The sequence below is a fragment of the Salmo trutta genome, chromosome 35, assembly GCF_901001165.1.
Source record: "Salmo trutta chromosome 35, fSalTru1.1, whole genome shotgun sequence".
NCBI lineage: Eukaryota > Metazoa > Chordata > Actinopteri > Salmoniformes > Salmonidae > Salmo > Salmo trutta.
The window spans coordinates 12,780,466-12,794,274 of record NC_042991.1 but is presented as its reverse complement, the minus strand read 5'-3'; the positions used below and the strand labels follow the sequence as shown (position 1 = coordinate 12,794,274).

The following is a 13,809-nucleotide window of genomic DNA, read 5'->3' as shown; positions in this document are numbered from 1 at the left end:
TGCCCCAGTCTAAGATCATTTTTACTCTGAAGCAGGTTCTCAAGGATTTGCCTGTCTTTGGCTCCATTCATTGCTCCCTCTATCCTTACCAGTCTCCCAGTCACTGCTGTTGAAAAGCATCCCTATAGCATGATGCTGCCACCACCATGCTTCGAGTTAGGGATGGTTTTATATATTTTTTTTTTAAATATAACCTTTTATTTAACCAGGCAAGTCCATTATTAAGAACAAATTCTTATTTACATTGACAGCTTGCACCGGCCAAACTAGGACGACGCTTGGCCAATTGTGTGCCGCCCTTGGCACTCCCAATCACGGCCGGTTGTGATACAGCCTGGACTCAAACCAGGGTGTCTGTAGTGACTCCTCTAGCACTGAGATGCAGTGCATTAGACTGCTGTGCCACTCGGGAGCACAAGTGGGTAATGAGGTGTGCCTGGTTTTCTCCAGACACAGTGCTTTGCATTCAGGCAAGAGTTCAATTTGTATCAGTCCACAGAATCTTGCCTTATGTGCTGTCTTTCACGTGCCTTTTTGCGAACTCCAGACGTGCTGTCATGTGCCATTTTCTCAGGAGTAGCTTCCATCTGGTCACTCTCCCATAAAGCCCAGATTGGTGAAGTGCTGTAGAGACTGTTGTCCTTCTGGGAGGTTCTGCCATCTCAACCAAGCAACTCTGTAGTTCTATCAGTGGCCATTAGGTTATTGGTCTCCTCCCTGACCAAGGTCCTCCTTGACCGGTTGCACAGTTTGGTTGGATGGCCAGCTTTAGGCAGTCTGAGTAGTTTCCCAATGATGGAGACTACTGTACTCTTGGAAACTTTCAACACTCTAGAAATTGTTTTATACCCTTCCCCAGATATATGCCTCATCACAATTACATCTCTGAGATCTACAGACGGTTCCTTGGACTTCGTGATGTAGTTTTGTCTGACACGTTCAACTGTGGGACCTTATATAGACCGGTGGGTTTCTTTTCTAAATCATATCCAAACAATTGAATTGGCCACAGGTGAAGTCCATGTTGTAATGACGTCTCAAGGATGATCAAAGGAAATTGATGCACCTGAGCTCCATTTAGAGTGTCATAGCAAAGGGGTGTGAATACTCATGTAAATTTAGGTTTCTGTATTTCCTTTTACAATACATTTCTAAAAACATGTTTTCACTTTGTCATTATGGGGTATGGTGTGTAGATGGGGGCGCATATATTTAATCCATTTTGAATTCAGGGTGTATCACACAAATATGTGGAATAAGTTTTAAGAGGTATGAATACTTTCTGAAGGCTCTGTATACCAACATAGTAGTGCTTCGATATGTTCTCCTTTTCTATCAAACACCTTTCGGTTTTTGATCTGCGGATCATGGTACAGGTCTTGTGACAAAATGAATGTCGCAGGATAGTCCACTCCGTAACAATAGCCACTGTTTTCCAGAGTCCTGATGCAGTACAGTGTACATTGTTGAATAAATCCGTGAGCCTGTTTTCATGAAATCCCTTTGAATTTTTTTAACTGCGTAATCATTTCAGAAAAATATGAAGGAGTAGCCTTCACTGTAGTTTGACTGTATTGGTGTTTGTCAATTCATTATCACATGTAAATCCAGTATCTTTTCCAATCAGCTCAACCAATACTGGTTCGTTTGAATTTTAGATTAAGTGGAATTTCCCTTTAATCTTCAGCTGACTGCTTGCAAGTCTCGCTAATTAGCTGATAGCACACACCTGTGCTTCCATTTGTTTTTAAATGGAGGATGATATTCAGGGTGTTACGGCTGGTTTGTCATGCAAGTTTTTTAATATAAAATAACTTTATTATATCCCAATATGTCTTGTCAATGTGAGAGGGTATCGGCCAGCTATCTCAGAGTAGACATGTTAAAAGGACTTATCTGATGTCTTCTCTATTGCCACAAAGTTGTAATGAGGATTCCTTTTCTCCTTTTCCCTTAGGAAACGAGGCATAGAAATGGTTCAGGTAAGTTTCATTTAGATTGTTTGTTTATCCTAACCTCACACCAGTCATACTGGTTTTTTCTTGTCCTTCAATGCAAGATACAGTTTTGATATGGGGAACCAAACCTAACTCCAATTTGATTTGCCACATGCGCTGAATACAACAGGTGTAGACCTTACAGTGATGCTTACTTACACGCCCTTAACCAACAATGCAGTTTTAAGAAAAACAAGTGTTAAGTTAAAAAATAACCAATGATTAAAAAGAATGGATTTAAATAACAGTAGCGAGGCATTATACAATGTTCTGGGGCACAGGTTATTTGAGGTAATTGAGGTAGTATGTACCTGTAGGTAGAGGTTAAGGGGGGGGCTGAACTCACAAATTCTGCATGTATTTTTCTGCTACCTCATTAACACTAGAACCGCCAAGACGGTTAATCTGACTGTTTTCAATTTTGTAATTTTAAGTTTTAACCTTGAACTGTCCCTGACTTTTCCTAAATATGTGTATTTTACACTAGCAGTACTTTGAACTATTGTTGGATTCTGGGGTAAACTTTGAACATTGTTATACTCAGAGTATTGGAACATACTGAACATTGTGCCATAATGAAGCTTGGGAGGGGCTGAGTGCAAGGAAAACAATCGCATGTGACAGTACTGATAAGGAGAGAAACCGTTCTTGCTTAGCAAGAATGATGCAATGTTTAGTGATCAGGAGACTACACCCAAAGTGGGGTATGAATACCACCACGGGGGAAGCCATGTCTTGGTCTGAATTACAGCTGTAACGACCCCTTGGGAAGAATTACACTTGGTTAATCTTCTCTAGTGTCCATTAGAACGTAAACAATATCATAAGACAACTTTCTGAGCGTTTCTACGTCAAAGAGCCATGCCTGTCAAAATGGGTATCAATAGCCACCAGTCTAATAAATCCATTTTAATATACACAATCACAAAAGTCATAAACATAATACACAGTCTTAGTATTTAAAAAGAACAGAATAGCGTGTTGAGTGTTTCTGTGCTTAATGGACTTTGTCTGTGCAACGCCAATGAAATCAACTTGTCTGCTAAATTAACATCACGTTATTCCTCTGCCCTACCAGTCAACACACGTTACAGCATAAATACAGTATAACAGAATAAAATATACATTTTTCCCCAAAATGTCTATTGCTTATTCCTTATTTGTCAATGCACGCTGCACTGGTTATCACTCTTCATTCTCAGTTTGACAATTGATAATATTTTCACCCATTGTCAATTTCATCTTGTCTTAATCTATATGTGTATGACGATGGGTCAATCTCACATTGAAATTGGTTTTAATATAGTTTAGGTATAGTTTGGATGGGACATTAGCTGGGCAGGCAACTGTCTTAAGCCTCGTTCACACTGAAGGCATTAATGATCAAATTCTTTATGGAATACTGACCAAACGTTAAGTTACAGGTGACCATATCAGATCTGTGTGTTCAGACGGCAGTCACTTTCTGTCATGGCTACACTAGTTGTCATAGTAATGACGGGGGTGTAGGCTGATTGGTGCTCACGCTTCATATCACTCAAGTTATGTAGCAAGGTAAGGCAACAATAATGCCTGCCATGGGTCTTTCCCACTTGCTTTGAATGTTCAAAATCAGTCTAAGAACACATTTAAAGCCTCAAAGATAAGATGATCCAACTTCCAAAGCAAGTCCTATTTGGCGAGCCACAGCTAGCTAGGTAGCTGTTTAGCTTTCTAGCACATTCACTCATTTGTTTGTAAACAATTAACAAGCTACTTAGCTACCTACCACATGTTCTTGTCAAACTGTCAGAGTAGCTAGCAAGCAACAAGATATGCTAAATAACATCTAACCACTTGAAGGCAAATAAACCAGATTTGACCATTCAGACAAGTCGCAGAAGGTGGTTTGGAATGTCAGATTTCATGCACTTTTTGGCTGTTCAGACTGCAGGAAAAATTAGATGAAACATTTTACTGATTTACATTTGGTGTCCTGAGGTTTATTACCTATTAACACATTTATTCATTTTGCTATTTAATATGGAATATTTACGCAATTGATATATCATTGTCAGAATGACCATGGCCATTCTAGTAGTTAAGGAATTCAATCCCTCTTAAGTTACTAGCAACATTTCACCCTCAAAATAAATCAAGAAATGTAATTGATTTCGAAGTTGTCGCTGAGGAGGTCTTAGTCACTCAATTTTACATCTCGCTAAGGCAGGGTTTCCCAAATTCGGTCCTTAGGATCCCAAAGGGTGCACATTTTAGGTTTTTACCTGAGCGCTACACAGACGATTCAAATAATCATCAAGCTTTGATTTATTTTTATCAGCTGTGTAGTGCTAGGGCAAAAACCGAAACCTTCACTCCTTGGGGTCCCGAGGACTGAGTTCGGGAAACGCTGCGCTAAGGCATTTTGCGGTATTTCTCAAGTAAAAAAATGCATGGAAGAAAGCTAGTAGTGCACTGCAGAGTATGGAGTCAGCTGCTGAGCTCAGGACGGATTTATGAGAACATGTCTAACTTCAGCAAGCTGTCAAACAATGCAAATAAAGTATACATGCTGTTTCAGTGCCCAAAATCTCTAGCTAGTTCCATCTGTCTATGAAGCTAGCAGGCATATTGAGCAGGCAGGCCACATTAGCTAAATCAACTTTCAAGTCACTGGTGAGTAGAAAAGTGCTTTGGTGCATTTTTTATTTTTTATTTTTATTTATTTTTTTATTATAAATATTACCGTAGTGTGCATCTGTCTGGCAGTGTTTCATTTAAGCAATAATGCATGAGGCCATGTGTTATGACATTTTTGTCATAGCCACGAGGCGAAGCGGAGTAACCACCATTGTCTAAAGCAAATTATATTACAAAACAGGTCGCGGCGGGACACGAGATGCTCACGAATGGCTTTTGAAATGTGGAATATTGACAAGTGGCAATTGTGACGCAAGTGTGCATCGTTTCAATTATAATTTTGCCAAAAAGTGGCAGACTCTTGGGATCACTCTGAATCACATCAGCAAGTGGCCGCTCGATAAAGGTTTAGGTCAAGGGTTCTTTCAACAACATTGACGAGGTGTGTCTTATGCAAACAAGTCTGAGGCTCTGCATAATGTGGGCAGGTCTGTCTCACTCTGTAGATTCTGCTTTACGATTGGATAGAGCGCAATCAGCGCAGCTGTTTCTCCGTGCATGACAATTCTCCCTTGGTGTTACCATGCACATTTTTTGTTGTTGAAAGGATCTATTTTGATTCAGTTTTGCCTTTTTTAGACGAGGGGGACCTGGTCCTAGATCAGCACTACTACTGACACACTTGACGCATACAGCCCCTGATACCATTACGCTGACTGCAATGATGTAACGGTGCTTCAAGTTAATCTATACGATCAATCACACAATTGAAGCTCCTACACACACACACTAAAAACACACAAATACTGAAGACATTGTTTGCAGTACATTTGTGACGACCCTCTGTCCTGCCAAGTCAGAATTGATTTAAAAAATAAATAATTGTTGCCAAAAGTGAAACTACAGATTGAAGTTTTCAGGGAGGTCAGGCGTATGATGTAACATGTATAGTCGGTTTTCAAAATGGAGGCCTGTGTGGAAAGTTGAATAACCTTTCGAGTTGCAAAGACTCTGGGGATACGCCGTATACTCTGAAATAGAATTTCTCAGCTTTGACCTAAACTGCAAGGAAGGGTAAAAATGTGAATTGGATCATATTGGTAGGTCGAATAATTTTTGCTTACTGTAAGAGGGACATTGCAGTCTTCATCTGGTTTTGGTAGACATCAAATAAAATGTTATTGGTCACATGCACATGGTTAGCAGATGTTAATGCGAGTGTAGCGAAATGCTTGTGCTTCTAGATCCGACAGTGCAGTAATATCTAACAATTTCACAACTACCTAATACACACATGTAAAGGGATGGAATATGCACGTATAAGTATATGGATGAGTGATGGCTGAGTGGCATAGCCAAGATGCAATAAATGGTATAAAATGCAGTGTGTATATACATATGAAATGAGTAATGTAAGATGTGTAAAGATTATTAAACTAGTTAATTTATTAAAGTGGCTAATGATTTGAGTCTGTGTTGGCAGCTGCCTCTCTGTGTTAGTGATGGCTGTTTAACAGTCTGATGGCCTTGAGATGGAAGCTGTTTTTCAGTTTCTCGGTCCCTGCTTTGATGCACCTGTACTGACCTCATCTTCTGGATGGTAGCTGGGTGAACAGGCAGTGGCTCAGGTGGTAAGCATTTCACTGAAAGGTCTACACCTGTTGTATTCGGCGCATGTGACAAATAAAATGTGATTTGTTGTTCTTGATCTTTTTGGCCTTCCTCTGACATTGGGGGCTGTAGGTGTCCTGGAGGGCAGGTAGTTTGCCCCTGGTGACGTGTTGTGCAGCCCGCACCATCCTCTGGAGAGCCTTGCGGTTGAGGGCGGTGCAGTTGCCGTTCCAGGCAGTGATACAGCCCGACAGGATGCTCTCAAAAGTGGGGGGGAAAGGAACCATATTTCGGTAATAGAACCAGTTGAAAATATGCGTTGGTACTTAACTTCTATGGGCTAGGTGGGACGCCTGCGGGACACAGCCAGTGAAATATCAGGGCGGAAAATTCAAAAACAATGTCATAATTCAATTTTCTCAAACACAACTATTTTACACCATTTTAAAGAAACTTCTCGTTAATCTAACCACATTGTCCGATTTCAAAAAGGCTTTACAGCGGAAACAAAACATTAGATTGTTAGAGTACATGGACAAAAATAATCACAAAGCCATTTTCCAAGCAAGGACATGTCAATAAAACCCAAAACACAGCTAAATGAAGCACTAACCTTTGACGATCTTCATCAGATGACACTCCTTGGACATTATGTTACACAATACATGTATGTTTTGTTCGATAAAGTTCATATTTATATCCAAAAACAGCATTTTACATTGGCGCGTGATGTTCAGAAAATGGATTCCCACCAAAACGTCCGGTGAATGTGCACATCAATTTACAAAAATACTCATCATAAACGTTGACAAAATATATAACAATTATTTTAAGAATTATAGATAGACTACCCCTGGATGCAACCGCTTTGTCAGATTTTAAAATAGCTTTACGGAGAAAGCACATTTTTCAATATTCTGAGTACATAGCTCAGCCATCACGGTGAGCTATTCAGACACCCGCCAAGTTCGGGGCAACCTAAACTCAGAATTAGTATTAGAAATATTCTCTTACCTTTGCTGATCTTCGTCAGAATGCACTCCCAGGACTGCTACTTCCACAAATGTTGTTTTTGTTCCAAATAATCCATATTTATGTACAAATACCTCCGTTTTGTTCGTACAGATCACTTATCCAAAGGCATAACGCGTGAGCGCGGAACGAGAGACAAAGTCAAAATGTTCCATTACCGTACTTAGAAGCATGTCAAACGCTGTTTAAAATCAATCTTTATGGTATTTTTAACCTAAAATTGCGATAATATTCCAACCGGACAATAGCATATTCATTCAAGAAGAAAAAGAAGGAACGGCGTGACCGCGCATATCCAATCCCTTTGTTGCCAGGCAGACCACTCAGTAACTGAGCTCCTATTATCTGCCCAGTGACAGAAATGCTAAAACCACTTTCTGAAGGCTTTAGACAGCCAATGGAATCCTTAGGAAGTGCAACGTCACCCCACAGACACTGGAGCTTCGATAGAGAATCAAAAGAACTACAATTCTCCGACTTTTCACTTCCTGCTTGGATTTTTCTCAGGTTTTTGCCTGCCATATGAGTTCTGTTATATTCACAGACACCATTCAAACTGTTTAATAAACTTCAGAGTTTTCTATCCAAATCTACTAATAATATGCATATTCTAGTTTCTGGGCCAGAGTAGTAACCTGTTTAAATTGGGTACGTTTTTCATCCGGCCGTGAAAATACTGCCCCCTAGCCCAGATAGGTTAATGATGTCAGTTCGGTTGTCATCTGAGACATTATGACTGATGACAGGACAACACAAACTGTATCTGGGAAAGTCTACACATTCTAGATATCAGATTCACGTGGAATTGTTGTGCAAATTAAATGTTTGAATATGAAACTATTTGTGATAAAATTACATTTAATCTTAGCTTCCAAATGAGAGAATTGGGTTTTCATAAGGTTAGAGCCCTGCTCAATCAGTGGCCCGCCCCTGTGAAGAGACATGGGTTATTAACTATGAAACACACCCTTCTCTCCCTCCACTATATAAGCCCTTGACGAAAATGTAACCTCCTGTTCCGAGGACGATAGGACGACGGTCCATACGTTAAAAAGGACTAACATGTCAACTACAGAACTAAGCCAACCTCAGCGTGCGCTTTGGTTGTGAATGGTATGAACTTTGAACTCTTATTCACTAAAGAAGTGAGACCTCCTAGCCGTTGCGTTAGCACCAGCAGCTGTAAACGTGGGCTAGGAAAGGACGAACGACGTATCCAGTCTAACACACATTGAAGATACTACAACGTATCCAATTTACCACCAGAGACATTCTTCCGAGGACAGGAAGATCTCTGTTGGCCAACACGGCCAGCATCTACGACCAACCTACGGAAGCGCAGCTCAGAGTAAATATTTATTGCATTTTCCTTTTCCAAATGGGCGGTAATTTGGAATGCATAAGATACTGTATTTACGATAGCATAGCTTCTCCCTTTGTTCCTCAGTCTTCCCGCTCTTTCATTCAAGCCCAACCCCTTCTCTTTGTGTAACAAGCCATCATACAGGTTCCGTCCACCAGGGGTATTTTCTATATGACATAATTTGCATTCTGTGTGTATGTAATTCTGTGTGATTAGTTAGGTATTTAGTAAATAAATAATTAAACCCAATTTTGTATTGCTGATTCAACTTGTTAGCCAGGGTCGTGAAGATAACAACAAAGAATTTACAACTTTCAGATGAGACTGAAATAAGGTGACGATTAATATTGACTGCTATTGATGTAAAATATTACTAGGTCTTTCAGAGTTTATTCGGAAGATAACAGCTCTATAAACACTCTTTTGTGGTGCCCCGACTTTCTAGTTAATTACATTTACATGATTCAATCAGGTAATATCAATTACAGAGAGGATTTTATAGAACAGCATGTCTGTGTGGTGGACCAGTTCAGTTTGTCTGTGATGTGTACGCCGAGGAACTAAACTTTCCTCCTTCTCCACTACTGTCCCCTCGATGTGGATAGGGGGGTGCTCCCTCTGCTGTTTCCTGAAGTCCACAATAATTTGTTTTGTTGCTGATGAGTGAGGTTGTTTTCCTGACGCCACACTCGGAGTACCCTCACCTCCTCCCTGTAGGCTGTCTCGTCGTTGTTGGTAATCAAGCCCACTACTGTTGTCGTCTGCGCATGCTCTGAGGATGCGGCTAGGGATGCCGCCTGGGCCAGCAGCTTTGCAGGGGTTAACACGTTTAAATGACTTACTCAAGTCGGCCACGGAGAAGGAGAGGGGGGCCCCGCTGTCCTTGGTAGCGTGCCCCGTCGGTGCCACTGTATTACCCTCAAAGCAGGCAAAGGTGTTTAGTTTGTCTGAAAGCAAGACGTCAGTGTCTGTGACGTGACTGGTTTTCTTTTTGTAGTCTGTAATTGCCTGTAGACCCTGCCACATATGTCTCGTGTCTGAGCAGTTGAATTGCGACTTTTTCCTGAAATCGACATTTCGCTTGTTTGATTGCCTTGCGGCAGGATTAACTACACTGTTTTATATTCAGCCATATTCCTAGTCATCTTTCCATGTTGAATGTGGTGGTTCACGCTTTCAGTTTTGCGCAAATGCCGCCATCTACCCACGGTTTCTGGTTAGGGTAGGTTTTAATAGTCAAAGTGGGTACAACCCCTCCAATGCACTTCCTTATAAGCTCACTCACCGAGTCAGCCTTTAAATCAGTGTTATTCTGAGGCTTCCCGGAACATTTCCCATTTCCGCGTAATCAAAACGATCTTGAAGCATGGAATTGGTCAGACCAGCGTTGAATGGTTCTAGTCGCCGGTACATCCTGTTGGAGTTTCTGCCTGTAGGAGCAAAATGGAGTTGTGGTCGGATTTGCCGAAGGGAGGGTGGGGGAGGGCCTTGTATGCATCGCGGAAGTTAGAGTAGTAGTGGTCCAGTGTATTGCCTGCACGCGTGCTACAGTCATTGTGCTGATAGAATTTAGGTAGCCTATTTCTCAAATTAGCTTTGTTAAAATCCCCAGCTGCAATAAATGCAGCCTCTGGATATATGGTTTCCAGTTTACATAGAGTCCAGTGAAGTTCCTTGAGGGCTGTCGTGGTATCTGCTTGGGGTGGGGGGGTTGTACACGGCTGTGACTATAATCGAAGAGAATTCTCTTGGTAGATAATGCGGTCGGCATTTGATTGTAAGGAATTCTAGGTCAGGTGAACAAAAGGACTTGAGTTCCTGTATGTTGTTATGATTACACCATGAGTCATTAATCATGAAGCATACACCCCCCGCCCTTCTTCCCAGAGATGTTTACCCATGAAGAAACCGGTGGCTGTACCGTCTCCAACATATCCCGAGTGAGCCATGTTTCCGTGAAACAGCTAATGTTACGATCTCTGTCTCTCTGGAAGGCAACTCGTGTCCTAATTTCATCCACCTTGTTGTCTAGAGACTGGACATCGGCGAGTAATATACTCGGAAGCGGTGGGCGGTGTGCACGCCTCTGAAGTCTGACCAGGAGGCCGCTCCGTCAACCCCTTCTGCGGCGACGTTGTTTTGGGTCGGCCTCTGGGATTAGAGCCAATGTCCTGGGTGGTGGTCTGAACAAAGGATCCGCTTCGGCAAAGTCGTATTCCTGGTCGTGACTTTGGTAAGTTGACGTCGCTCTTGGAGCCAGTAGTTCTTCCCGGCTGTATGTAATAACATTTAAGATTTTCTGGGCTAACAATGTCAGAAATTATACATAAAATTTTTTAAAATACTGCATAGTTTCCTAAGGGCTCAAAGCGAGGCGACCATCTTTGTCAGCGTCATCTTGCTACCCACATTGCCCCCAAGCACAGATATAGGGTGGATTTTAAGACTGATGGACTATACAATTAGTTCCATTGGGGTCAGGAAAGCTCAATCAAGCGCAGCTGAAGTATTTTGGGGACACACACACTTTGAACCAAGGTCATTTTTACATGCTAGGGGTTAAGGTAAAGATTAGTTGGGGAAAGCAGATCCAACGTCTGTTTGGTACCCAGTTTCCATAATTGTAGTCAATGATCGAAGACATGTTTTGAATGACTTAATGGTGCCAATCATGTTGCTTTTTATGGCCCTTTAATTGCAACATTAGGGAGTTACAAATTATCTGTGTGGCTCCCTGAATGAATGAATGAATGAATGAATGAATGAATGAATGAATGATTGAGAGATTAGAGAGCTGGTCTTCTTTAGATCAGTTGGCAGAGCATGGCGCTTGCAATGCCAGGAAAGTGGGTTTGATTCCCGGGACCGCCTGTACGGAAAGTGTTTGACTGTTAGCCTCTATTTTTGGGGGCCTTTTCCATTCTACATTTGGTTTAGATATTCAATCACCAGCATAGCTGATTTAACTAATCAGATGCTTGAAGACTAGTTGAATCAAGTGTTGGAGTGAACTGAATGGGGGGGGGGTTGGGTGTGTCTAATGACCAAGCTAGGAAACACTGGGGACATAGTTGTACCAAGGCAGCTCTAGAAAAAAAGTATTCTTTAAGCTTACAATCTGCATGAAGTGAGTGCTATCGTTTATATATTTGGAGCAGAGCGGAGGTCACTGGTGTCTAAGAGGGTTTAAGCAGAGGTTAGAACCACTCCAATTCCACAACACACAGGCTTTGTCCCAAATTGTACCCTCTTCCCTAATTTAGAATGTGCTTTTCAGAATGTGGTTAAATCTTGTATAAGTTCTCAATGAAAATTAGCTTCATGAGTACTACATAATATAACACGCTCATCATATTTGTATACAATTGCATGTTTAAATGCCCCTAGTCTCGAAGTGGACACAAACTGAACATTGTAGGGCAGCAGGTAGCCTAGCATTGTGTTGGGCCAGTAACCCAAAGGGTGCTAGTTCGAAACGGCAAGTAAAATCTGTCTGTGCCCTTGAGCAAGTAGTGCTGAGCGATTTGAGAGCTTTTTGGGGGTCTGTTTGAGGTTTTTTTAAAAATCATGGTTTTGATAATATTTTTTTAGACATGCATTATGTGGGTTGAATGCTGTAACGACAGAATAAAACAATTTAATACCTGTCCCATGATGGTAGTGACTGCCCATTACTTCTTATCACTTATTAACCATTTATTCACATTACTTTAAAGTATTTCAGTGGTGTAGGCCTATTACTTTTCATTCCAGGTCATCTCATCTTTAAATAGCTGCTGCCTATGCTGTCTGACAAAATTGCTTTTTTTTTTTTTTTTAACTTCTTCAAAGTAAATAAGGCACACTTTTTTTTATGACTGCTGAATATGAACTATCAATTGCTTAGGTCATGTATTTTCAGGTATAGATACCTTCCAAAGCAACTGCTCCATCCCACTTGCGTGTTCTTCTGTCTTCAGACAAGTATGGTGGATTTGGGAAGTATTCAGACCCCTTCACTTTTTCCACATTTTGTTACGTTACAGCCTTATTTAAAAATAAAATTATAAAATAAATATCCATCAATCTACACAATACCCCATAATTAAAACGCAAAAACAGGTTTTTATACTTTTATTACAAATCGAAAACGGGTACCTTATTTACGTAAGTATTCAGACCCTTTGCTATGAGACGTGAAATTGAGCTCAGGTGCGTCCTGTTTCCATTGATCATCCTTGATGTTTCTACAACTTGATTTTATTTTATTTCACCTTTATTTAACCAGGTAGGCAAGTTGAGAACAAGTTCTCATTTACAATTGCGACCTGGCCAAGATAAAGCAAAGCAGTTCGACAACATACAAAAACACAGAGTTACACATGGAGTAAAACAACATACAATCAATGAAGTAGTAGAAGAAAAAAAAAAAGACTATATACAATGTGAGCAAATGATGTGAGATAAGGGAGGTAAAGGCAAAAAAAGGCCATGGTGGCAGAGTAAATAAAGTATAGCAAGTAAAACACTGGAATGGTAGATTTGTAGTTTGAAGAAAGTTCAAAGTTAAAATATAAATAATATGGTGCAAAGGAGCAAAATAAATAAAAATAAATGTTTGCGCTAAATTATAGATGGGCTATGTGCAGTGATCTGGGAGCTGCTCTGATAGCTGGTGCTTAAAGCTAGTGAGGGAGATAAGTGTTTCCAGTTTCAGAGATTTTTGTAGTTCGTTCCAGTCATTGGCAGCAGAGAACTGGAAGGAGAGACGACCAAAGGAGGAGTTGGCTTTAGGGGTGACCAGAGAGAGATACCTGCTGGAGCTCGTGCTACAGGTGGGTGCTGCTATGGTGACCAGTGAGCGGAGATAAGGGGGGACTTTACCTAGCAGGGTCTTGTAGATGACCTTGAGCCAATGTGTTTGGCGACGATTATGTAGCGAAGGCCAGTCAATGAGAGCGTACAGGTCGCAGTGGTGGGTAGTATATGGGGCTTTGGTGACAAAACGGATGGCACTGTGATAGACTGCATCCAGCTTGTTGAGTAGGGTATTGGAGGCTATTTTGTAAATGACATCGCCGAAGTCGAGGATTGGTAGGATGAACAGTTTTACGAGGGTATGTTTGGCAGCACGAGTGAAGGATGCTTTGTTGCGAAATAGGAAGCCAATTCTAGATTTAACTTTGGATTGGAGATGATTGATGTGAG

The 13,809-nt window shown here is 41.1% G+C and overlaps 1 protein-coding gene across 4 annotated transcripts in view; it reads left to right on the top strand.

The window, feature by feature from the left end:
• Window positions 1-13,809, top strand: part of itpk1a (inositol-tetrakisphosphate 1-kinase a) — a 66,862-nt gene that overhangs the window by 9,455 nt on the left and 43,598 nt on the right. For all 4 annotated transcript variants that reach the window (XM_029733368.1, XM_029733367.1, XM_029733366.1 and 1 more), the window contains one exon: window positions 1,958-1,982. In XM_029733368.1, coding sequence (XP_029589228.1) covers window positions 1,958-1,982 — 25 coding nt within the window. The remainder of the gene's footprint in view (window positions 1-1,957; window positions 1,983-13,809) is intronic.